A 26,168-nucleotide genomic window follows, 5' to 3' on the forward strand; every position below is an offset into this window, starting at 1 on the left:
ATAGAGATTAAATTTTATCAGGGACCGTAAATAAGACTTATTTCGGACTTTGATTTTATACAAATATTTCTTATCGTTTACCCATTTTCTAAGCCTCATGTGTATGATTGTAAGCCTCTAGAGATTAATTTGAATAAATTTGATTATTTTGAAAGTACCATGAAATCCCAAGCGTTTTTTTGGAATTGGAGTAAGTTTGCTCAAGGGAAACACTGCAAGAAATCTAATTTTTACAATAAGCAAAATATATTTATCTTTCAAACGATTAAAAAAATATATGACTTTACTTTTTTGCAGATCCTCCTAAAAAGATGACAAAAAAAATGAATTCTACATAATAAACTTAATTGACTTTTAATTCATTATTATACATTTGATAGAATTTTTCTTTAAGTGCTATTTGCCGGCCGATTCTCCAGCGGCCTCTCTGCTCTTGGCTATAAAACTCACGCAAAGAAATTCTCAGTTCTCAGTTTTAGTTCAGACCGCTGGCGAACCGGTCACGTTCGATACGTTTGAAATAAATATCGCCGGACACAACGTAAGTTTCTCTTTGGGATTCGAATTTTGAGAACTTGAAACAAGTCGCTCCCCCGAGCGCAATTAGGTGATTTGTAAATAACCTTTAGCAGCCTTCTAATTGAGGCTTGCAATTTATTTGCTCATTATGATTTAATTACTTGGCAAACTGTTCCGCGGTTTTATGGCTATCAATATACCAATAGTTCGATTCCACCAGTCATTCCTATAATCCCTTGATAATCTTATCTGGATCAGGCAATACACGCCTTGGATCCATAACATTTGCCGCAGTAATTTCGGTGGACATGGGCAATAAATTGTTAAATATCTCACACACTTTAGCGGTTGTTAGTCGATCTAATCGAGGTTATTTATGATCTTGATACGCCTCTACCAATAGTTTGCTTAGGGTTGTTTCTGAAACAATATTTGATATTTGTTTAGGTTGTTGCATTTAAGATAATTTCTGTAAATATAGATATATGATTAAAGGTATGTTTTACATGTGTCTAGCAAAATTCTGTAAGTAACAAACTTCAAGTCTTTACAATCTTTTGATTTGAAAATAGATTTGTCATCGATTACGAAAACCCAATATCTTATCACTTATTGTTAGACTTGTTCAGTTTGAAGTGAGTTCTAGCGAATTGTTAAAATCGTATGCGATCAATTGATATAAAGAGTACATATATAGTATAAAGCGTGTCGATCTGACCCCAGAGTCATACGAAAAATGAGACATTTTAATCAATTACGCGAGAGACTTCGTCTCGACAGATACGTCATCGAAATTGGCATAACAAGATGTCGTAGAATTCGAATAGAAATTTGAAAAATGCTTACTATAATTTCCAGGAGAGAAAGCTAAAAATGAGACTGTTTTTGCTAGTCCTGCTGGCTACTTTGGCGGTGGCTACCCAGGCTTTGGTCAAGGAGGAGATCCAGGCAAAGGAGTATCTGGAGAATCTGAACAAGGAGCTGGCCAAGCGCACCAATGTCGAAACAGAGGCGGCCTGGGCTTATGCCTCCGACATTACCGATGCGAATGAGAAGAAAAAGAACGAGATCTCCGCCGAGTTGGGCAAGTTCATGAAGGAGGTGGCCAGTGACATAGCCAAGTTCCAGTGGCGCTCCTTCCAATCGGAGGAACTGAAGCGTCAGTTCAAGGCTTTGACCAAATTGGGTTATGCTGCGCTTCCCGAAGCCGATTATGCTGAACTATTGGAGACCCTCTCCTCCATGGAGTCGAATTTCGCCAAGGTGAAGGTCTGCGACTACAAGGACAAGACCAAGTGCGATTTGTCCCTCGAACCGGAGATCGAGGAGGTCATCAGCAAAAGCCGCGACCACGAGGAGCTGGCCTACTACTGGCGCGAGTTCTACGACAAGGCCGGAACCGCCGTGCGATCCCAATTCGAGCGCTACGTGGAGCTCAACACCAAGGCGGCCAAACTGAATAGTAAGTGGATATATATTTTTAGCCCATAAATCAAAACAATTATACGAGTATTACGACCACAAGAGAGATTTAGGTTTGCATATTAAAACCTATAAGGTATATGCTTTTTAGAACCTGAGTGCTTAGTTAGTTTTTTGCTTGAAAGCACTAAAAAATTCAATTTCTTTCTTAAAAACAATATTCCACTGGACTTATTATTTGAAAATGTATAATTAAAGTAAATTAAGTTTTTTTAGAAAGTATAAAAACAATATGGGAATTTCGCAATTATAAAGAATAACAATTCGAATAATGAGCTTAGTTTTTAATCATTTGGTAATTAGTTATGATTGTAGTGCAATTTGTTGTAGTAAACTTATTAAGTTGGAGTTTTGCGCAAAATTACTAATGGCAGTTTCGTTTTTATCAAATATAATCTAGAATTTATACGCAAAACTCGGTGAAAAATGCATTTGTCATCTAAGCGATGAATATAATTAAGAGCAAACTAATTTAAACAAATTGTAAATTTGCTATATTATATTATATTTATATTAACTGTAATTTCGAAAACTTTTTAATCACCAGACTTCACCTCTGGCGCCGAGGTTTGGTTGGATGAGTACGAGGACTCGACTTTCGAGCAGCAACTGGAGGACATTTTCGCCGACATTCGTCCGCTCTACCAGCAGATCCATGGCTACGTACGCTACCGCCTGCGCAAACATTACGGTGAATCGGTGGTTTCCGAGACAGGACCCATTCCCATGCACCTTTTGGGCAACATGTGGGCTCAGCAGTGGTCGGAAATTGCGGATATTGTATCGCCTTTCCCCGAGAAACCCCTGGTCGATGTCAGCGAAGAGATGGAGAAGCAGGGTTACACACCGCTGAAAATGTTCCAAATGGGCGACGACTTCTTTACCTCCATGAACCTCACCAAGTTGCCGCAGTGAGTAGAAATCAAGAGTTCATCAAAAGAAGTTTTTATTAAAGATATTTGTATTTTTTCCAGGGACTTCTGGGACAAGTCGATCATTGAGAAGCCCACCGATGGCCGCGATCTCATTTGCCATGCCAGTGCCTGGGACTTTTACCTCACTGACGATGTGCGCATCAAGCAGTGCACTAGGGTTACGCAGGATCAGCTCTTCACCGTCCACCACGAACTGGGACACATTCAGTATTTCCTTCAGTATCAACATCAGCCTTTCGTCTATCGCACTGGCGCCAATCCTGGATTCCATGAGGCCGTCGGCGATGTCCTTTCCCTTTCCGTTTCCACCTCGAAGCATCTGGAGAAGATCGGCCTGCTGAAGGACTATGTGCGCGACGATGAGGCCCGCATCAACCAGCTCTTCCTCACTGCCTTGGACAAGATCGTCTTCCTGCCCTTCGCCTTCACCATGGACAAGTATCGCTGGTCGCTGTTCCGCGGCGAGGTGGAGAAGGAGAACTGGAACTGCGCCTTCTGGAAGCTGAGGGACGAGTACTCCGGCATTGAGCCACCAGTGGTGAGAAGCGAGAAGGATTTCGATGCCCCTGCTAAGTATCACGTATCCGCGGATGTCGAGTATCTAAGGTTGGTAGCGATTAATATTCAAAAATGTTTAAATTTAATTTATTTATTTTATTTTTTAGGTACCTGGTCTCCTTCATCATTCAGTTCCAGTTCTACAAGTCCGCTTGCATCAAGGCCGGTCAATATGATGCCAACAATGCTGAGCTCCCTCTGGATAATTGCGATATCTACGGCAGTGCTGCGGCTGGAGCTGCTTTCCAGTAAGTCTTGTAACATTAATACCTTTTGAAAATCTAAAATCGGACCATTCACTCAAAAGTTATGACCAAATAATGGAAAGTGCGCTCGCAAGCAGTGCAAGCAGTCGCTTTACTGCTTAGTAGATATATCTTCTAATTTATATCCCTTAACTCTAGAAACATGCTGTCTATGGGCGCCTCGAAGCCCTGGCCCGATGCACTGGAAGCCTTCAACGGAGAGCGCATCATGTCCGGAAAGGCCATCGCCGAATACTTTGAGCCTCTGCGCGTTTGGCTTGAGGCCGAGAACATCAAGAACAATGTCCACATTGGCTGGACCACTTCAGATAGTAAGTTAGATCTTCGAAAAAATCATGAAACCCCGGCTAAATAATTGTTTTCCTTTTTTCAGAATGCGTGTCTTCTTAATTGAACTGATTTATGTGTTCTCACACAGTATTTGTGCTCAATAAAGTTTCACAGTGCCTTACTGGTTTTAATATCTAAAAAGACGTTTTTTATTATAAGTATACTTTGTGGATATTTAATGCTTTGATCATATAATATACATTGGTAACAAAACTTTACCACATTAAAATATTGTCCCTTAATCTGGAACAATACTATATGATCAAAATGGAGATTACTTTACCATAACAAAAACGAAAATTCACAATTATATTAAATAATCTTACATTAATAACTCATTTCTTAAAATTTCATGTAAATTTATGCTTAAAGAACAGGTAATTTCAAATCTACGTATGATAATTTTTTGTAAATAGAAAAAACCTCTTAAAAACGAGTGCTGGTTATAATTGTCTGTATGAACGAGTTATAGAGTGTCTAAATTACTGAACTCGTCGTTGTTGTGTTTGCCAAGTGGAACACATTATAATTACAAATGGCCAACTGGGCGCCCAGTAAGCCACCAAGTTGCTTCACTGACCATGGATTGTCGTTGGCCCAAGTCAGTTGACTTCGAGAGCTGCTCATGCGCAGAACGTTTGATCAGACCTTTACAAAAGGTGCCGGGAATTTTAATGAGCTAGTAAATTGAGTTGCGAAAGTGAATTTTGGTAGAAAGTGTGGGAATATGTGGATATGCTTAGCGGTTTTGGTGAGTTTAAATGCTTAGGTTGAGCTATAAACTTTTCTTACTTATATTCCTCTTAAGCTCCTGGTGGGATTTACCCAGGCTGAATCCCCGCCTGATGCCACATTGGATAGATTTTTGAATGAAACCAATCAACAACTCGCTGTTATTTATGATCAGGCTGTTTTGGCTAAGCTATTGAATGAGTTGCGTGGTCCCAATGATTTGGTGGCTCTCCTGGAGATCGAGGTCACCGATGATAAGTTGCTGAAGTTTGTGAGGACTCTAACGACCCGCAAGGCCAAGTTCAAGCGCCTGGGATTGGGGGATTCCCGCCAGCGGAGATTACTCTATAAGTTTCCCCAGCTGGGGTATGAGGCACTGAATGACCGAGATTTGGAGCGGGTCTACGCACTGGCCACCAATATGAGCGATAATTACCATAATGTCAAGCTGTGTGCCTACAAACAGCCGGGTAATTGCACTTTGCGACTCATACCAGAGGTCCAATCGATAGTTCAGGCAAGTCGAGACCTCCAAGAGATCGAATATTACTGGTTCGAGTGGCGAAGTCGCACGGGCTTGGCCACCAGATCTCAGTTCGTGGCCTTTATGGATCTTTATAAGAAAACAGCCCAGCTGAATGGATATCCCCGCGCCGAGGACTATTGGTTTCGATCCTTGGAACTGAATGGTTTGGAAACTATGACCCTGCTGGATAAAATAATGCATGGATTGAGGCCGTTGTTTCTCCAATTCCATGCCCATGTCAGGGGTTCTCTGAGGAAGATGCACGGCGAGAATTTGGTGCCCCGAAATAGACCCTATCCCCAGCATTTGGCAGAGGTCTTTATAGGAAATTCTTTTAGAAGAGTGCAGGCCGAATGGTATGTGGATCTACCTTCGCCAGCGACGGGTTTGGCCAATATCACGCAGGAGCTGCATCGTCGGGGATTGAGCACCACTCAAAGGATTTTCTGGAATGTGGCGGAGTACTTCAGATCACTGGGTCTACCACAGTTGGAGGAGTGAGTTATGAATCAAATAGAATTAAATGCAAAAACGGATTGTGTGCAGCAAACTTTGATGAAAAACCAATTGTTCTAAAAAACTTTGATTAAAAGTCAATTGTTCTCAAAAATTTTAATATAAGAGATAATCTGATTAAAGATAAATTATAATTAAAGATAAATTGATCTCAAGGTTTTGATAAATTTAAATTTTTCTCAAATTTTTTTTCTCAATTTTGATAAAAGATAAATGGTTCTCAATTACCTTAATTGTTCTCAAAAATACTTAATTAGATTTAAGATTTTTATTTTAACAAAGTTTGTTAAAATATAATCCGATATTTAGTTATGAAATTAGGTATAATATTACTATTAATTCGTTACCATTACAGCTCCCTTTGGACCTATGCCCAAAAGGTATCCGCCGATGACGACGATCGCTGTTGGCACAAAGCCTGGCGGTATTACGCTTTGCCCAGAACCAACTTTACCTATTGTCCCCTGAATGACGAGGAGCGTTTCTTTAACATGTTCGAGGCCCAGGCGGATCTACATTACTTTCGGGCGGCCTCGATTCAGCCAACTTTACTGCAAGAGGAGCCCTTTCCCAATTTCAGTGATGCCATTGGCAAGTGCTTCTCCCTGGCAGCCAGTTCACCGCGATTCCTTCGAAAACTGGGATTACTAAGGGATGGCAAATGGAAGGAGTTGCCCGCCCGTCTAAATCGCCTGTATGTTCAGGGCCTGAGGGTTGTGTTCCTGTTGCCCGTTTTCTATGTCCTCGATCGCTATCGAGTTGAAGTTCTGGCAGGACATATAAAGGCGGATGACAACGAGGCCTATTGGCGATTTACGGAGCACTATACTGGAGCAAAAGCTCCAACGAAGAGGACCAACGAACAGTTCGATGTGCCGGCCAAGCTCCTCATGGAAGTAGATGATCAGTATGCCAGGTGGGAAAGTAAAATATATAATATTTTATGATAGCAAAATTAAATTACCACTTTTTCAGCCACTTTCTAAGCATTGTTCTGCAGTTCCAATTGTTGAAGCACTTTTGCACCGAATCGGGACAGTTTGAGAGTGGTAATCCCAGTAAACCCTTGGACTTGTGCGATCTATCCGATCAGCGAGGCATCGGAGGGATCCTCCATAAAGGGATGTCGCTAGGATCTTCGGTTCACTACCGGCAAGTACTGCAGGAACTCGTTGGTGAATCTGAGATCAGCATAGATGGCCTGCTGACGTACTTTCAACCCCTACAAGATTGGTTGCAACAACAAAATCAACAGAATGACCTGGAAGTGGGTTGGACATAAAGTCTGGGCTACAAAATTGTATTTAAATGTTCTGATTGTACTTTAAAGTTGTTTCATAGAGATTAAATATTTATTGAGAGATTTATACACCGGAGAAATTGTAACAAGTCATAAAACAAAATAAGAAAAACTCAAGATCGGAAAGTATTGCTGATTTCATTAGCCCAAAAAGTATGCAATAAACGATTACAATTTCCTTACACTTGTAAAATACATGTACAAAACATAAGAAGTTCAGTCGTAATTAATCCTCCATAAAAATTTTTTCAGCGGCTGTAGTTAAAAAATCACATTAAAAAATTAATCTCTTACAACTTTTTTGCAGTTGATTTTTAAACGTTTCAAATAGAGAATATGTTTATTGTTATTTTAAATTATTCTTATTAAGAGTTTTTATTACGATTTTTTTTTTGCCTGCGCCTTGTAATTACCAAATTCAAAATTAAATAAAAATTAAAATTTATTGAACTCCAGTTCCTTTTCGACCAAATGAGTTAAATGTAATTTACATTCGCATGTCTCTTTTTACTTTGAGTCAAAATGTGTTTTGTAACGTAAATGTAGATATTAATCAAAATTTGTTCCGCCAAACTCCCGAAACTCTGTGTCGAGCTGCTGTAGAAGAAAACTCTTGCACAATGGCGGCCCAGGGTGTCTTTTCCTGCGAGTTCGAGGTATTCGGCAAGGTGCAGGGCGTCAACTTCCGGCGCCATGCCTTGCGAAAGGCTAAGACTCTGGGTCTCCGCGGATGGTGCATGAATTCAGGCAGGGGCACCGTGAAGGGCTACATCGAGGGACGACCCAAGGAGATGGACGTGATGAAGGAGTGGCTCAGGACAACGGGAAGTCCACTCTCCAATATCGAAAAGGTCGAGTTCAGCTATCAGAGGGAGCGCGATCGATATGGCTATACCAACTTTCATATCAAACCCGATCCCAATGAGGAGGAGGCTCCTGAAAATGAAACAATAGGCAGTAGTTCGAGCCACAACGATTAGTGGAGTTTTTGGCGGAACAATAAAAATTTAAGGTTTTATTAGTATTTGACATTTTGATTTACGGTTGATTAAGAAACCCTCCACAGAAAAAATAATTTTAGAGATAGTATTGTGATAAGATTATAAAAGAATTACGTTATACAAGTGCTCACTGTTAGTATAAAAAAAAGTATATAGAAAATGTATATATTTTTTTTATTTTAGCTGTCATGCAATTTCTTTTAATATTTTTATTCACAAGGAAATATATTCAAAAATCCTTGTGTTTCTTAGGGGAAGTGAATTCGGGAAACCAAGAGTCACAGTTCGGTGGGTTTCCATTCGATCTCAATTAGTCAACGCCTTCTTAATGATGATTAACTTGTGCATAGTGACAGCATTGTTTACCTTAAATAACCGGAAATAATCTAAGCCAAATGCTAAACATAAGCGAGCGCCCTATAATTAAAATGCACTTGATTATAATGACTCTCGCGGGCTCTTCACTCAATAGCCACTTATTAAAACCATGCAAATAGCAATAGTTGGAAAAAAAAAATTAAAAATAAAAAGTAACTACAATACGTGCTTAATGTGCGTCATGCAAAGCGGTTAGCGATTCGCTGGGCGTATTGACTTACTCGAACTATTCACTCGTGTAAATTAATTACTTACAGGCACTTGGCGTTATTTTCCCACGGTTCTTAGCCCAGAACTTGTACTGAAATACCTACCAGATCTTAAGTATAACCCATTGCCCGTAGAACCCAGTTTGACCTTGACTGGTAATTAGCTTTTTGGCTGAAATATGGTTTATTTTTGTTTTGGAGGGATCAGTTCCAGGTACAAAATCACGGAGCAGCCAACCACATCATAAAATGTCTAATATTTATGAGCTCATATCCGAGACAGATAGACCTGGCAGATCCCAATCTAATTACTGCCTGAATCACATATCTCTCTACACATTAATATACACTATATGCACTCTCGATTGTATGCCAGTAGATTGGCAATCAAGCCATCAATCAGCATGCCAAGTCATTCGATTCATCGGGGTGGAGAGTCATGCAACCCCAGTTAACACCTTTGTGGATAGTTCTCTCCCCAGATCCCCATACATCTGGATCTTCTCCAGTAGCAATCATTCAAATTCACATGAGTCACAACTTTTTCACATGTCGCCGGGTCAAGATCGAGTGTAAAAATTGCACATTCCACAAGCGAGGGTGGAAAGAATCAGAACCTAATGTCATGCATTTTAAATGACACTTTTCCTCACGTGAATAAAATTAATCTTTCAATGACTCGTTCCTTAGCTATTTTCTTTTGAATACAAAACTCTTCTTGGGACTATTGTTTAATTTAATTTTAAATAACATTTTAAAAAATATTGTTTGCATTTCCATTCTACTATTCCTACACAGAAAAAAATATGACAAAATATCAAATTGATATTTGTTGGTTAATTTGATCTTTTTTAAGGATCAAGTTTCGTCATATCATTCTAACATGAAGAAATATTATTTTGATCTTATTTCATATTAATTTTTGAAAAAAAAATACTGAATTCGGTATTTAAAACAAGTATATTTACAATTTATATGAAATCGTATGACTTTGATATGAAACAAGAAAGGAAGCTAGCTTCGGCCAGCCGAAGCTTATATACCCTTGCAGATCATTCCTATTAATTACCAAATCGCAAAAATGTTCAATTTTCTAATATTTCTCATTAATTTTCCGATCGTTCCTATGGCAGCAATATGATATAGTCGTCCGATTTTGATCAAATTAAAATTGAAATTCGAAAATATTTAAAAAGAGTCATATCCTAGAGTAGAAGATAATACAATAAAATCCAAAGAAGCTAGAATTTATTTCCTATTACTTTTCCATTAATTTTCCGATCGTTCCTATGGCAGCTATATGATATAGTAGTCCGATTTTTTAAATAATTAATTCGAAATTCAGATATATTTAAAAAATAACATCCCCAAAAGTAGAAGGTAATATTTCAAAAAACACCGAAGCTATAATTTTTAAAAGTTTTTTTTTCCGATTGTTCCTATGGGAGCTATAAGATATAGTTGTCCGATCCGGTCGGCTCCGACATATATACTACCTGCAATAGAAAGAAGACTTTTGGGAAAGTTTCATCCCGATAGCTCAAAAACTGAGAGACTAGTTTGCGTAGAAACAGACAGACGGACAGACGGACAGACGGACGGACGGACAGACGGACGGACAGACGGACAGACGGACAGACGGACAGACGGACATGGCTAGATCGACTCGTCTTGTGATGCTGATCAAGAATATATATACTTTATGGGGTCGGAAACGTCTCCTTCACTGCGTTGCAAACTTCTGACTGAAATCATAATACCCTCTGCAAGGGTATAAAAATATCAAATGTCGTTTCGAATTTAGTTCGAAAGGGAGAAATAGTGTTCCACAGTTTACAACACTGTACCAATGTGAGATTGTGCAGCACTGCAAAAACAGCTGGCCCAACTTTGAGACCAAAAATATTCGAGAACAAGGTGTTTTTATTGTCAAATGAAATCAATTAATTTTTTTATTGAGTGCTAAGTCGAAACATTACAAAGTTGTGGTGATTTTAACTTTGCCGTCGAGTTAGCACACAATTTAAAGACATTTCTGAATGTGCGTGTGTGTGTGTGCCGGCCGCAGTTTTACGTTGTGTGTGTCACAGGTAAAACTAAAATAATAAAATATTGAAGATTTTGCTGGCCCACCTATACATATGTACACCGACTTAAAAAAATGTGAAATGATTAGAATTAAATTGTTTTAATATAAAATAAAAATTTCTGTTTTACTGGGGGGTACTAATATACACGAAATAATATCATTTTAATGAACAAAATTGATATAAAAAATATCATTTTGATGACAAAAATTGATATAAAAAATATCATTTTGATGACCAAAAAGTTCAAATGTTATTTTAAACACTAATCTTTCTTAAGATTGAATTGATATTTAACAAGAGGGAACGTTATAGTCGGATGCCCCGACTATCAGATACCCGTTACTCAGGTAAAGGGAGTGCGAGGGAGATGGAGATAGAGATAGAAAACGTTGATCACGCATAACATTTTAACGAATGGTCCGATTTGAAAAATTTCTTCTACATTTCGATAGGTATTGATAAACACAATAAAACTGCATTTTTACTTTTCCAAAATATTAAAATTTTTAAAATCGTATATAAGCGATGGTGGGCGTTAGAGGGGGCGTGGCACCATTTTGAAACAAACTTGCGCTGCGTAGGAATTCCTAAAATCTGCATGCAAAATGCCAATCTTCTAGCTTTTATAGTTTCTGAGATCTCAGCGTTCATACAGACAGACAGACGGATAGACGAACAGACGGACAGACAGACGGACAGACGGACATGGCTAGATCGACTCGGCTAGTGATCCTGATCAAGAATATATATACTTTATGGGGTCGGAAACGCTTCCTTCTCCCTGTTACATACTTTTGCACGAATACAATATACCCTTTTACTCTACGAGTAACGGGTATAAAAATATCAACTTGATATTCTCGAAAATATCAACTTGATATGTTCGAAATATCAATCTTGCATTAATTAATATCGGCCCAAATTTGATATGAAATAATGTTAACTTGAGTGCAATTTCATATCAATTTTTTTTTCTGTGTATTAGTTTAATGGGCTGTGGAACGAATTCAAAGCTTCAGAGGCATCAGAAGTCATTAGTTTCTGCCCATTAACCGGTGCTAAAATAGTGATTTGCTCTTGCGGCTTGCTCGAATCACAGGTGGAACGCATTCGCTTCAGCCGCGTCAACTACACCTGTTTATTGTATTTGCCGGCATGAGTCGAAATCTTTGCAACATTTCTTTGGGTCAAGAGCAACAATGAAAACGCCACAAATGCGGGTGGATGCCATTAGTATGTGTGAGAGGAACGCAAGACGAGTTTAATCAAAAACTTGAGCAAAACAAATAGTTTATCGGCAATGACTTTGTACGGCTTTGTTGATTGTAGTTCATTGATTTGTTTACTAGGAAGATTTTGTTCTAGAATTTCTTTTATAAAATAATAAAATTAAAAGAAACTATTTTATGTGTAGTATTACTTCAGCTTTAAATACGTTAAATGGGGAAAAATATAAGCTTTAAAATATTGATAAAAACAAGACAATTTTGTTTTTATTTATTACATTTTATTGTACAAACAAAGTCCTATTTTTTCACTTTTTGGATGAACGACTACCCACTTTGTACTCGGAGTTTTTATTCCTACTTTAAATTTAACACGCGGACGATAAAACAGGGTTTAGAATTAAAACAAAAAATAAAATTTCTTAACCAAATAGCAACCAATATCTCGACTTCAAACTCAATCCGACTGAGTTGCAACCCATGGGAGTCCACTCAAATGTCGTGTACTTTCTCACAGTCGACTATTTTTATGCGGTTGAGCTTTTCGCTTGATAAGTACACGAATATACATGCACCTTGTAGGGGCACCCTTACCCTCCCTTTTAATGGCCAACATGCATGGCAAAAACATTTACATACTACTCACTCACTCACACAATTGAGAAGCCAGCTCATTGTTGTTCCCAGGTTTATGGAAGATGCGATTGTAGTTGTTGTCGCTGGCAGTGCTAATTGCGATTATCTCACACGAATATACAAAATATATAGAGAAGTTGGCAGCGACGTTAGCTGCAACGGCGACAGTGACTGCGTTCAAATTTGAATTCATTTTCGAGTTGAAAAAAAAGTGGCAAGTAATTTCGAAAAATATTCTTACTGTCTAGTCAGTAGAGTTTTAGACGCGTTACCGGACGTACGTGGGCGGTACGAAAAAAAGCGCAGGAAATCGTGTGTTGAGTGAAAGTGAAAACGGCAAGAGTTCTTACTTGAACCCCAAGATCGTATGGAGCTCTTACCAAAATATATAACGAAATAAGCATAGAATCTTGTGATCTTGTGCGCTAAATATACTGCCAGTGGCTGGCAATTAAAATATTTAATTGCTTGTGAAAGAGTTAATAACTAAGCTGTCAACGGCGACCTTGGCAGTGTGGAATATAGATCTTAAGATAAACGCAATGCACAGTGTTTCGGTCCTAAGTTGTCTTTGCCTTGGCCTCAGTTTAGGCTGGGCCAATCCCCAGTTGAATCTGCCCACCCCCCAGCCGGAGGTCTTCTACAATGGTTATACCCCGAATGTGGCCACTACGCCCGCCCAACTGCGAGCGGATCGGGATAGGGATCAGCGCTATGGACCTCCCTATTCCGATGCAGGGAGATCTGGCAACACTGACGATGGGCTGGACGACTTTAGGGTGGGTGTGGCCAAAGTTTCGATGACTGAAAGAAAATCTATCTAAAACCAAGAGATTAAAATTTAAAGAAAATATTTTGAAAATATTTTGGCAATATAAAATATGTGGTTAATCAGTACATTAACCAAAATACTAACCACTATATGTGGAAAGTGAATTAGATATATATATATAAATTTGATAAATATCGATATTCGTCAATATCGATATTTTCGATAAACCCAGTAAAATCTCAGCAAATTATAAGGCGTATTAATATTATGGACATGAATAATATACGTTATTATTAATTATAAACTCACTTTGAGTATCTATAAAGAATTTAAGAGTAAATGAAAATTAATAAATAATAATAGAATAAGCTTAAAAATTTTAATAAAAATATTCTTGGATTTAGAAAGATATTTTCTCAGTGCTCGAGAGCCACTTAAGCCCCTAAGCTGATCTTTCGCTTTCAGTATGGCCAGACGGATGACGAACGCATGAGGATCGGATATTCCTATCCCTCGCCCCGAGTGAATTTCAGTGACTCACCCTTCAGTGGGGATAGGTTTTCCAATCACAACTACGGACCCATTTCAAGTACCACCGAACGCAGCTATGGCAATGATCCCAATCTAAATCAGCGATATTCGGATGTGCCCTACTCCTCTCAGGGGGAGCGTAACTTCAATCCCAACGATCAGTACAATTACAATAATAATCCCAATGTGGAATTTGTGGGCATTAACAATCGCAATCGATTCGAGAATCCCTTCCTCTCGAACCAGGATAGGTTCAATCTGAATCAAGGTTACTTGGAACGACAGCGATATCAGCAGGATCGTCGCTATCAGCAGGAACTCGAGAAGCTGCGGATCCTGCTCGTGGAGTCCGATCAGAAAGGATCCCTGGAGTGCACCGCCAACGTGGCTGCCCAGTGGAATTTCGAGACGAACGTCAATGATTTTACCCAAACGGAAGCGGTGAGTGAGCGGTTTTTGGCCAAATACAAGTACCAGTACTACACTGGTAAAAAAAAAATCGTAAATGTCACTATTTTACCATTGTTTCAATTATTTTTCCCAGCGAAATAGATCCTAACATGAAAATAGTAAAATCGTATATGGCGCATAGTTAATAATGTTTTAAATATTTTTATAGTAAATTCAAAGATTTTTGTATTTGATTTGACTATTTTTTTTACCCAGAATCTTGTAATAATAATTTACAAATTTGTGTTTTTTTTCGAGTGAGCGCCTAAAGTATTAACTGTAATTTTGAAATGCAGTTATTTATTGTCATTACAATCAAAAATATTACTGTGAACTTAAAAGAGCATTCTGTCTCGATAAGAAATAATATGGGCATGGCTCAGGGGTCAAGGGCTAGGTTCTGATACTATTTTGTGCTCGGGGGTACCAGGTTCAAGTCCCGCTGACACCACAACTTATTTTTTTTTTTTTTTTGTAATTAGTAATTCTTACAACTTTTTTAATACAATATGGTTCTTATAAATGTTAAGGAAATGTTAAATACGCTTCTTAAAAACTTTTTACTTACTCTGCCTCAGACGGTTTTCGAACCGGGGTCCTCTCGCGTCAGAGGTAGATGCCTTACCCATTGATCCATCGCATTATGTTACGCGCGAGTGGATAAGTTCAACTTAAATGTAAAGTTAACACGATCCACAACACATATAACTTTTTAAAGCTAAAAATGCTACTTTTCACTTATACATTTTATGGAAATTTAATTTAATATTATTTGAATCTTGACTTTCAAAATAATTGTGTCAAATAAACTTTTTATTCAAAATAAATTGCGAAAGTATTTAATGGGATCAGAAAAAACATTGATTATACTACGTATATAACTTACTATTTACAATACTAAAAACTACTATTGCGACTTTGGTTTTCAACATCAGTAATATCATTTCAAATATAATTCCCTTCGATTTTATTATTTTTATATTTGAATGAAGGTTTAAATATGCTTTTTATTAAAATCAATGATTTATTTATTTGATTTAACTATGAAAAGTAGTAAATGAAATCAACTAAAAAAATATTTGATTTTACTATGCGTTTTTTTTACCAGTGTAGTAAATCGCGTAATTGTGGTTGAACGGCACGCGATCTTTGCGGTGCTGGTGTTTTAGTGGTGGTGGTGCAGTTTTCCCATGGTTCGCTATGGTAGTTTTCCTACTCACGCACACTCGGATAAGTCTGAAAAGTCAGCAAAGTCGAATTCTGAAGGTCGAATCGCCTTGTCAGATTCCCAGGCAGACATGCCAATGTCAAAGCGATGTAGTCTCTGCGTTTTTCCCAACTGTTTTTCCGAACTGTGTGTGGACTAATCGGTGTTTGAAGGTAGAGATATAACTCTTGCTTAATTTGATATTGCAGTGCTAATCCTAAAATTCTAGTTCTATAAAATTCTAGTTCTTAAATAGAAAAGAATGAATATGTTTCAACTTTTATCAAATAAATTAATACATCTTTTTACTAAAGATAAAGAAGGAAAATTAATAATTTGTTGTTAATCATTTTTTTATTTTTCAAAGTTATGGTAGTCAAACTAATTTATTTCTAAATTAAATGCAAACAAAAATCTGTAGTTTAATTATGTGATATTTTCACAAGTTGATAAAATGTATACATTTTGTGAGACTGACATTAAATGAAATCGAGCTTCAAATAACACTTCTAAATTATGACTTGAATGTAATTTTATTCACAACAAATGTATTAATCAATTCAATGTTATTTAGAGTTGAATTTGAGGGTGTTATTAATTGAGATGTAATTGTTTTTGGTTTATCCACCAGCTCAATGCTCAACAACGATATGTTGAGTTCCAACGAATCACTGCCGAACAATCGAAGCGTATCAACAAGGATCTCATATTCGATCGTCGTCTTTATAGACAACTGATGTTGCAGTCGGAAGTGGGTCCCAATGCGCTGCCCCTAGATGTTTTGGATAGGGTAAGATTGATTATAACTTCCTCATATATTATATAGTTTTTAAAATATATTTTTCCTTAGTACAATCGGCTGCTGAATGAGATGCTGTTCCTGTACAACAGCGCCGGAATCTGTGCCTACCAGCAGCCCTTCCAGTGCGACCTCCACTACATTCCCCAGTTGAAGGACATCATGGCCAAGAGCAGGGATTGGGATGAGTTGCAGCACACTTGGGTGGAATATCACAGAAAGGCGGGTCGTGGAATGCGAGATAGCTATGAGCAGCTGATCGATGTAATGCAAGAAGTGGCCTATGTGAACAGTGAGTGGGTTATGATCATAACTTACTATCTAAACTAAAAAACCAATCCTCCTTTTGCAGATGTCACCAATGGCGGGGAGTACTGGTATCTGGGCTACGAGTCGGGTAACTTTCGCCAGGACATGGACATCGTTTGGGAGCAGATAAGACCTCTTTACGAGGGCCTCCACGCCTACGTGCGCCGCAAGTTGAGGGACTACTATGGACCGGATCGTATCAACCGTATAGCTCCCATTCCCTCGCACATTCTGGGCAACATGTACGGCCAGTCGTGGTCCAATGTGCTGGACATTTTGATACCCTATCCGGGTCGCAAGCTGATCGATGTCACGCCGCGAATGGTGGAGCAGGGCTACACACCGCAGCTGATGTTCCAGCTGGCCGAGGAGTTCTTCACCTCCATTAATATGTCGGCCGTGGGTCCGGAATTCTATAGAAACTCCATATTCGAGCAGCCTTTGGACAGGCGGGTACTTTGTGAGCCCTCCGCCTGGGACTTTTGCAATCGTCACGATTTCCGGGTGAAAATCTGCACGGACATTAATCAAAGGAGCTTGATAAGTGTCCATCACGAGATGGCGCACATTCAGTACTTCCTGCAGTACCGTCACCTGCCCAAGATCTTCAGAAACGGGGCCAATCCGGCCTTTCATCAGGCGGTGGGCGATGCCATAGGGCTCTCGGTATCGACTCCTAGGCACTTGCAGACCCTGGGACTCCTGCAAAGGTCCCTCGACGAGTCCAGCTACGATATAAACTATCTATTTACCATGGCCATTGATAAGGTAAGAAACATTTATTTACTTATACATTTTTAAAAGGGAGATATTGCCGGAGTGTCACAGAAAAAACGAGCTAAAAATAATCCATTGCCGACTCATGGTTTTATAGTAAACATTTAATTTCCTCAAAGTGAAAGCTGATTGCGAGGAACACAACAAAATTACTCAGAATTGATAAATAAGGCGATGACTTGGTTTTGGTACTGGCGTATTTTCAATTGCTTTGTTAGCTTAACCACAAAAAGATAAATTTATTTCATTCAAATGTATTACAGCTTGAAATTAAACTAATTTTACTACTGGGTGTGATTATAAAACTTGGGGTTTCCGATTCGTAATAAAAGAAATAATATTAAATATTTATAGTATTTAAATAATAGAAATTATTAGAAATTATTCTCCATAGAAAATATTTCCATACATTTTATAACTTTTTTAATATTTTAAAAAATAATAATAATTAATTTTTAATGATTTGATTACATTTCTTCCTTCAGGTGGCCTTCCTGCCTTTTGCTTTGTCTTTGGATAATTGGCGTTATGATGTCTTCAGTGGCAATGCGAACAAACGAACTATGAACTGTCACTACTGGAATTTAAGGTTGGTATTTATGAAAATATATCCATACTTTTACTAAATTAAATTATTATATAGAGAAAAGTACTCCGGTATAAAGCCGCCAGTTCTACGCTCCGAAAAGGATTTTGACATGGGAGCCAAGTACCATATACCAGCGAATATTCCCTACATCAAGTGAGTGCTAAAAAAAGTTCTTTATTACGAGATTGATTGCATAATTACTTGGTAAACATTTCTCCTATTTAATTATTTACTGCATAACCAGAGCAATTAAAACGTCTAGCAGCGGCTTGTTATTAATTTTGCTATTTCTGATTACAATTTACACACAATTTCAAACATTTTCCGTCAAATTGCCGGCGATTACGCGTTGCGATCGCTGGGATCGTCGAACCGGCCATAAAGTTGGCCCACTAACATCGCATAATGTCCAACAACACACATACAGAAAGCCAAGCTTCGGGTCTGTGGAAAAGAAAAAGAAAATGAAATGAAACTGAAAACTCACATGTCTGCAATGTTTCCCGCATTCACTTTCCACTTGGCTGCCGCCAACAAACAGAGCGGGTTTAGTTGGCCATCATTTAAATTTTAAGCCCAGTTGAAAAACTGTTACGAAAATCCAGACTAGACCATTTTAACTGTTGACTGTTCAGGCTCGACTGCCAAACTCGAGACGTTGACCCAGTAATCTACAAATATTTTCTGCTTCGAATTTCCATTTGTATAAAAACAACTACAAAAGAAGGTGTCAATGCCAAATCATATGTCTTGGTTTCTACTTTTGATGTTGTTAAATTTGTTTTGTCTAGGGTTTCACCGCTAACTTATACGAACGTCTGTGGCTTAGGTTCTTTTAAAGTGGTTATTAGGCAATCCCACGTGGGTTTATTATATCAAATTTTATACAATAAATCATGTTGTTAGTGTTTTTTCATAAAAACCAAAAGTTACGAAGTTAATACAAATTATTCTTCATCTTAAGTTTCATGGTATCACACATATTCATACAGCATACCCCTCTTAAGTTAATATTTCTTAAAAAACATACCGACTCCACTAACCGAATGAAGTGCTAGCCATCAGAGCCATTAGCCAGATTTTTATTGCCGCCATTCTTTTGGCATTAGCCGCACACTCTCGATGGGAAAAATAGGGGGCGGTTGGAGGATGAAGGAGGGAGGATTACAACACCACCAGTTCGCCATTCGGGCATTGTGCTGGCGATTATTTATTGCATAATCAATAAACTGCAAACGCTACAGTTACATAAACAAAAGCTACCAGAAAACAACTAGCCACCAAGAGAGTTAGCCCCAATATGGTAATAAAAAAGAGCTGTGCTCGACTCGACGGGTCTTACGGTCTTACGGCTCAAATATCGGTTAGCAGCACATGTCCTACAAACCGACTTGGAGGAAAAACGTGATAAATCCGTGGCCCACTTTATTTAACCCACTCTGCAAATTGCAGCGGCTTCAATGGAGCCGAAAATGCAAATTGAAACCCAATCTTTGTGGTCGTTGCAACAGGCTGGCTATAGCCAAAGCCGCAGAAAGGAGTGCAAAAACCGAGACCGAAAAAACCAAAAGACCCCCCTCCCTTACTTTTTGCTGGTGCTAATAAAAAGTAATGCCCACACCGCAAAATAAACGCTAGGAAATGGACACGAGTGCAGAGACTTGCGGAGCTCGAGAGCCCGAGGAAAGCGAAATGATGGTGTGGAAAATGTAATAAACATGTTGAACTGTCTTGTGGGTCCTCCTCCCTCGATCCCCTCCTTGGAAATAACCCTGTCTGTCTATCTTTCTGTGGGCGAGACACTTTGAATATGCAATTATGAATGCAAGGCGATGTTTACCTCATTTGAAAATTAGATAAGACATTTATGGGCAATGAAGGAACGACTTGATTTGGCTCTTTGCCTTCCATGTCTGCTTCTCTGTGGGTAAAGTAAAGCGATTCGACTGAAAGTGAGTTTTGGCCCATGCAAATGGCTGCAGTATGTGGGAAATGTTGAGGTTAAACTGCAATTAGTATTTATTTATAATGAGGGCAATTAGGCTGAGACGGAATCGAGCTATTTAACTCTTTAAATATTGTGTTAAACATTTTTTAATAATTATATTTTTTATAATATTACATCCGAGATAAATCATAAATTATTTAAAAGATTTGGGGACGCCTCTTATCCATTTAAAATAAAGTACGCATTGCAAAACAGATTTAATGCTCATTTTTATTTTACTTTATTTTTTATTGCTCAAATATTTATACCTACAAAGGTAATATAAACATGGGCTTAAGTCGTTAGTAAAACAAGCTATTTTATAGCTTTACTTTAGTTTTATTTTTTTAATGTTTCGACTGGTTTAAGTTGCGCCTTTTGAAAATAAAAATGTTATAAAATATATTGTTTAAAGTTAATGTTTGTTGAGATTGTTTAGTGCCCGTTGTTTCCATATTCTTGAATAAAAAAGTTAAAAGACTTTTCCCCAATACCGATAGTTTCTAAAATGTTTTCCCATTGCTAGCAATTGCGAGTTCAAAAAATATTTAAATTAAGTTAATATTTATGAAATTTGCCTAATCAATTTATGTTCCAGTCTAAAATTAATTAAGAAAACAGTTGTATATTCGTTTTGATCACTTGGTTTTTCATTTATTTAATTGTGTGTTCATTCATCAGCTTCATGTTGTATGAGATTTTTTGTTTGTTTTTATACAGAGTCAAAAAATATTTGGTAAATTAAGTACTTTTTATAAATCCGTTTCGTCTGCTTATACGAACAAGCAATATTACATAGACGTATTACAAGCTAGGTAGCGAAGAGTTACAAAATATTACAAATTACAAAAACTAATACAATACGTTCGTTTACAAACTGACTTAAATAGGCGTCTCCCTATCTCGAATATCGCACAAGCTTAAACGCTATCAGAAGTCTTATCACACGCTCACAACGCTGGGACGCTGCACACAACTGGATGGATTGGCATTCCTATGTAGATATGTGGATCCATCTCACTTGGGAACCGGAACGGGTGCACGAGTCGGGGTGGACCAGAGCAGAAGAGGGAGGAGCCGCGGCTGGAGGACAAAACAGCAGCAGCAACCACATCGATGATGCACCCAAGGTGGTGTCGCTTCCTTAACCATCCAATAAGATCCACATCGTCGTAGCAGTACAATATAAGCCTGGTATCCTGGTATCCTGGGATCTGGCGACTACTGTCTGTGTTCGATCGAGTGTCTTGGAGTCTTGGAGGGTCGGGAAGTGGGTTGGTGTCTTGGTTCTTGTTGATGTTCTTTGTTGTTGTGTGGGCTGTGCGGCCCAAATGTGTCGCTTAGAAGTCTTAATCCTAAGTTCCTTTACAATCCACTCATTCACAGTGCTTCACGGGTTTCGTCAACGTTTCAAGGTATCCTTTTGTGTTATGTTTTTCTGTTTTTATATGGCTTACGGCTAGAAGAGAGTTTCGGTCTAAAAGCTAAGTTCGTCGGTTACTACTCGTCTGGTTTCTCTGAATCTCTGTCGGTTATCACGTTGTGTAGGAAAAGTGTTATGATAATATGGAATGGAATGATGTGTTAGCGGGTCGGGGTTTTCTATTTCTTTTTCGATTTGGGAAACTGTGGTAATGGAAGAGTTTATTCGCTTGCCATCCCAGTTGATTCTCAATGCTGTAAAGAAAAGCGAAAGAAGAGGAGAGAAAGAGAGAAGAGTGCGATTCACCAGTTTAGTAGCCGTGATATGAATGATAATCATGAGAGGCAAATTCATGCTCCACCTCGTGCTCATGCTCCACGATGGGATGGGAGTAATGCTGATGCTGATGATGATGGACGGGGGCGTGATGGTGCTCCTCCTCGATGTGCTTGTGATGGAACTCGGGCTCCTTGTAGCTGATGTGCTTCTCGTGGTATTCCGGCACGTGCTTCTCGATGTGAACATGGACGGGCTTCTCCACGGGGATCTTGACCGGGTACGGAACGTGTTTCTCGACCTTCACGGGCACTTCCTTGATCACCGGGTAGGGGGCGGGCACATGGACCTTGACCTCATAGGGCACTGGCTTCTCCACATGCACGGGCACGGGGCGATCGTAGGGCACATGGACGGGAACGGGCACCTTCTTGATCACGGGCACGGCCACTGGTTTGTCCACATAGTGGGGCACTGGTTTGTCAATGTAATGGGGCACTGGCTTGTCGACGGGCACCTTCACGGGATAGTGGACCACCTTCTCCACGGGATAGGGCTTGTCCACATGCACATGCTTCTCCACATTGTAGTGGACAATCTTCTCGACGGGGTAGGGAGCAGGGACATGGACCTTGACGGGCACATGGACCTTCTTTTCGACTGGGTAAGGAGCGGGCACATGAACCTGAAGGACCAAAAAAACCAAAGAATTAGAACCCCAAATTGATAGGCTACCTTTCCCACCAACCCACCTTAACGGGCACTGGGCGATCGTAGTGCACATGGACTGGCACATGGACCTGCTTCTCAACGGGATAGGGAGCTGGCACCTCGTAGGGAACCTTCACGATCTCCTTGACCTCGTAGGGAATGTGCTTGATCACCGGATAGGGCTTGGGCACCTTGACCTTAACGGGCACATGGATGTGCTTCTCCACCGGCACATGCACGATCTTTTCGATGGGCACGGGCACTGGGACCTTCTTGATCACCGTCAGTGTCTTCTCCTCGTGCACCGGGAAGTGGGGCACGTGGTGGTGATGGTAGTCCTCGTAGTGGTGCAGTCCTCGCTTCGATTTGGTGGTGTCCTCGCTGGCCGCTGCCTCGGCAGCCTTGGCCTCCGGCTCAACCTTCTTCTCCTCGGCGGGAGCGGCGGCCTTCTCCTCCTCGGCCCGAGTGTAACTGGTGGCCAGGAGCAGGACCAAAGCCAGCGATGTCGCTGTGCGCTGCAAGTCAAAGAAGTCCTTGTTAGAAGGGTGCTTAGTGGGATTTAAAAGTTCTTAAAGTCCACTTTAACTTTAAAAGTATTTTGAATTATCAGGCAATAAAATACGGAGCCGCAAAAAATTTTAAAAATTAATAGAACATCTTCATCGAGAAGTTAAAATATAATGTCCTAAGTTTAAATATCTTGGTATGTTGTAAAATAACAAAAAGTTTGTTATTATGAATAATTTATGAAATAATTAAATCATTCAAATAGATTCAATCCACATCTTAATAATGTTTCGGAAGAATTGTTTTGAAAACATATTGCTAAAATCACTGATTGTTAGACTTTAATGTTGTAATGCATTTTGATGCATTTTCATCACCGAATAATCGGGTAATTTTCTCTCATGTTCTTGAGTCCTTTTCAACCACTTCTTCACTGCACTTTTTTTGGTCCTGACCACCGATACTCACCATCAACTTCATGCTGCTGCGTTTATCCTTCGATGGACGGGAATGGAAATCCGTTTTCCCAGGTCGTTTGGCCCGCGATTCGAGAACTGGGCGAGAACTGATCCCGATTTTTTGTCGAGGGGGTGTTTGGTTTTGATCACTAGTCCACGTTCCGTACCACTCTAGGCTGTAGACTGTTCGACGGTTAACGGTTTAATGATGCCAACTGCAGCGCCTGCGCGCACTTTTATAGTTCCCAATCGAAAGCCAAGCCACTCTACTCCACTCCACGCCGAATGAATGGATGCACGAAGCGAGCTAAGCCGAAGAGCAGACGGCCAAAACCATCGGCAACACCAATAATAATCGCAATGGCCCAAAACACATGCGGCGCAGCGAATGGTGAGCGGTACGCTATACTAAAACTAAACTCTTGTGCCTGCTGTTGTTGTTGTTGTTGTGCGGCGGTTGCCTGTCTACTTTGCCTTTGGTGGTCCGCTGGCTGGTGGTTCGCTGGATTTTGGAGGCGCGAAGTCAACGCAGCCAAGCGCCAAATGCAGCGCCACCGTCACCGCAAAAAAAAACAAAAACAAGAATGGCAATCTAGCTTTAAAATACGAAGTTTTAAATACCCTTTCAAAAATTGAATTTGGTAAACCCAATTAAAAGCTAATTTTATTTGTGTGTCAATTTAATATTTTGATTTTAAGTAGATGCATAAATATTAATACCTTTTTTCTAATAATGCTCTTAAATGAAAGTTAAACAAAACAAGTGATTCGAATTATTTATTAGATAAATGTCTATATAATAACAAACATTTGTTTTTATAAGGTAAAGAAACTGCTTTATAATGTACAATTTTTATTATAAATGATACTATAACTGTTTTAATATTTTACTCTCAACTATCCTTGCAACTAACAGATTTAAAAAATATTATTTGGTCCTCAGGCAATTAAAAATTATATGCCAATGCTTTCGACATTTTGAGTACATTTTTGGACAATTAATACGTTTTATAGACACATTATTTTAAAGAAGGCGCCGCAAACCGATCTTCAAAGTCGTAAAACCCTCTCGAGAAGTATGAAAAACAGAAATAAGATTGCAATACCAAGAGGAGACCGAGCAAATGGGTAAAAACGGGGGTTTTTTTTTGCAGGGGAACTGGGGGAAGAGCAGACGAGGGTCTATGGATGCGTGCCATTTTGCTGTTTAATTCGACTACCGTCAGCTGCCGCTTTTTCGCTTCTTGTGGCTGCCGCAAGTCAATGCACGTAAAAGGCTTGAGAAACCAAACGCAAAGCCACAACGGCAACTTCGGCAGCACAGGCCCCACAATTTCTGGCTGGTAATTGAATAATACCCAAATGGATGAGCCGCCTTCAAGCCACTTCAAGTGATGAGCTGTTCGCTTTGTTGGCGGTTTTCATTTCAATGTTGTTTTTATGTTAATCACAGATGATTATGTATGTACTTGTTGCCGCTGGATTTTTTATTTGCTATTTGGGGATTATTCTTCAGGACGATGTTTTGATTGATTACATTGAAATTATTTTAGCGATTTTACACGTAATATTTTAAACTTGGAATTAGTTCTGTGATTAGTTTAAAATGGTATATAAATTGTTTAAAAAATTATTCACTATTCTTTAATGAAGAGTTGAATAATTCGAATGTCTCTCATTCTTAAATCCTTTTTGTTTAATTATCCCTTTTTTTATAAATATTTTGTTAATTGTTCCCCATTACTCACAAAGTAATCGTACTTCAAATGAGCATAATAATAATCATTTGTAGCCATACCCTAAAAAAGCACTAGTTTACTTTAGCTTTTCCTTTCACCGCTTTGAATGTTTTTCCTAATTGAATGCTCAACTAATCCTGGTGAGTTTTTTTTTGCGCTCTCACTACAAGTCTTTACCCCTCTTACTTTGGTTACACCCCCTTTTTTTCTGGTCTCGTGTCACCTGATTTTCCCCTTCCTCGACTGACCACAGACAATCCTTTGTCTGGCTGTCATCTGCATCCTTTTACTTTTTTCCCCATTCGTATTATGCCATTATCCCATTCACCCGACCGAGCCCCAATGATTCCGGACCAGTTTCCGCGAGGTTGGGGGACAGGTCCCTCCCTCCCAACTTCAAGTCTGGGGAGTGTGTCACTCGGTCATTCGGTGCTGGTTGTGTCACTGCTCCACATTCGATTCACCAACCATAACCTAAGACAAAGAGCAATCACAAGTAGTAGAAACAGAAGCTCGCGAACCGAGACGATAGTAAGTACAATCCAATCCCATTCAATCCATATCCATTTCTGCGTAATTGATACCAAGTAGCGCCACTAGAGACCAAGTGGACCCTGGACGGGGCGGGTCCAGTCTTAGTTCGATTACCTTCCTCGTTATTATGTCAATGGGTCTTCAGTCAGCTGCGGTTTGGCACACATATCGAGTATAAATATATCACACTTATAGTGTGGATACGGGTTTAAGGTGCACACCATAACTAATAATGGTTTTTCTAGGAAAATAATATACAAAAATATATGAAAATAAAAAATTTATTTTAATAAAATTATTAATTTAATCACGAAAACATATAAAAATTAAAAAATGTTATGATTAAGATTTGTTGATATAAGAACATGAGAACTACATGGTAAAAGGTTCCCTTT

The 26,168-nt window shown here is 39.1% G+C and overlaps 5 protein-coding genes across 6 annotated transcripts in view; 4 read left to right on the top strand and 1 right to left on the bottom strand.

Annotated features, from left to right (window-relative positions):
* Window positions 1–1,364: 1,364 nt before the first annotated feature.
* Window positions 1,365–4,231, top strand: Ance (Angiotensin converting enzyme). The gene is made up of 6 exons (XM_017147459.3): window positions 1,365–1,981; window positions 2,549–2,912; window positions 2,976–3,542; window positions 3,602–3,742; window positions 3,899–4,071; window positions 4,134–4,231. Exons 1-6 carry the CDS (start codon window positions 1,393–1,395, stop codon window positions 4,148–4,150), a joined length of 1,851 nt encoding a protein of 616 aa, XP_017002948.2. The 5' UTR covers window positions 1,365–1,392; the 3' UTR covers window positions 4,151–4,231.
* A 586-nt stretch (window positions 4,232–4,817) lies between these two features.
* On the top strand, window positions 4,818–7,203 carry Ance-2. Its single transcript, XM_017147300.3, has 4 exons — window positions 4,818–4,841; window positions 4,899–5,845; window positions 6,220–6,780; window positions 6,840–7,203. Exons 1-4 carry the CDS (start codon window positions 4,818–4,820, stop codon window positions 7,144–7,146), a joined length of 1,839 nt encoding a protein of 612 aa, XP_017002789.2. The 3' UTR covers window positions 7,147–7,203.
* Window positions 7,204–7,668: 465 nt separating this feature from the next.
* Acyp (Acylphosphatase) lies at window positions 7,669–8,188 on the top strand. Its single transcript, XM_017147335.3, has one exon. The coding sequence runs from the start codon at window positions 7,785–7,787 to the stop codon at window positions 8,142–8,144; it is 360 nt and encodes a 119-aa protein (XP_017002824.2). The 5' UTR covers window positions 7,669–7,784; the 3' UTR covers window positions 8,145–8,188.
* Window positions 8,189–12,983: 4,795 nt separating this feature from the next.
* The window catches only part of Ance-3 (angiotensin-converting enzyme Ance-3), a 46,628-nt gene continuing 33,443 nt past the window's right edge, over window positions 12,984–26,168 (top strand). Inside the window, exons 1-7 of the mRNA XM_017147408.3 lie at window positions 12,984–13,483; window positions 13,942–14,448; window positions 16,296–16,454; window positions 16,515–16,755; window positions 16,816–17,540; window positions 18,035–18,138; window positions 18,193–18,291. Coding sequence (XP_017002897.2) covers window positions 13,247–13,483; window positions 13,942–14,448; window positions 16,296–16,454; window positions 16,515–16,755; window positions 16,816–17,540; window positions 18,035–18,138; window positions 18,193–18,291 — 2,072 coding nt within the window. The 5' untranslated portion in view covers window positions 12,984–13,246. The remainder of the gene's footprint in view (window positions 13,484–13,941; window positions 14,449–16,295; window positions 16,455–16,514; window positions 16,756–16,815; window positions 17,541–18,034; window positions 18,139–18,192; window positions 18,292–26,168) is intronic.
* Vajk1 lies at window positions 20,754–23,693 on the bottom strand. 2 transcript variants are annotated; one of them, XM_017147410.3, is made up of 4 exons: window positions 23,511–23,693; window positions 22,577–23,050; window positions 21,910–22,509; window positions 20,754–21,802 (listed from the first exon to the last, which is right to left on the bottom strand). In XM_017147410.3, exons 1-4 carry the CDS (start codon window positions 23,520–23,522, stop codon window positions 21,797–21,799), a joined length of 1,092 nt encoding a protein of 363 aa, XP_017002899.2. In that variant the 5' UTR covers window positions 23,523–23,693; the 3' UTR covers window positions 20,754–21,796. The 2 variants fall into 2 exon arrangements, with proteins under 2 accessions (XP_017002899.2, XP_017002898.2); XM_017147409.3 differs by having other exon boundaries at window positions 20,754–22,509.

The sequence above is a fragment of the Drosophila takahashii genome, chromosome 2L (assembly GCF_030179915.1).
Source record: "Drosophila takahashii strain IR98-3 E-12201 chromosome 2L, DtakHiC1v2, whole genome shotgun sequence".
NCBI classification, from domain to species: domain Eukaryota; kingdom Metazoa; phylum Arthropoda; class Insecta; order Diptera; family Drosophilidae; genus Drosophila; species Drosophila takahashii.

Coding starts and splice junctions, on each gene's coding strand:
- Ance (XM_017147459.3), top strand. CDS start 1,393: ATGAGACTGTTTTTGCTAGTCCTGCTGGCTACTTTGGCGGTGGCTACC. Junction 1,982..2,548: donor CAAGGCGGCCAAACTGAATA/GTAAGTGGATAT, acceptor TTTAATCACCAG/ACTTCACCTCTGGCGCCGAG. Junction 3,743..3,898: donor GCGGCTGGAGCTGCTTTCCA/GTAAGTCTTGTA, acceptor CCTTAACTCTAG/AAACATGCTGTCTATGGGCG.
- Ance-2 (XM_017147300.3), top strand. CDS start 4,818: ATGTGGATATGCTTAGCGGTTTTG. Junction 4,842..4,898: donor GGATATGCTTAGCGGTTTTG/GTGAGTTTAAAT, acceptor ATTCCTCTTAAG/CTCCTGGTGGGATTTACCCA. Junction 6,781..6,839: donor GTAGATGATCAGTATGCCAG/GTGGGAAAGTAA, acceptor CCACTTTTTCAG/CCACTTTCTAAGCATTGTTC.
- Acyp (XM_017147335.3), top strand. CDS start 7,785: ATGGCGGCCCAGGGTGTCTTTTCCTGCGAGTTCGAGGTATTCGGCAAG.
- Vajk1 (XM_017147409.3), bottom strand. Junction 22,510..22,576: donor ATCGCCCAGTGCCCGTTAAG/GTGGGTTGGTGG, acceptor TTGGTCCTTCAG/GTTCATGTGCCCGCTCCTTA.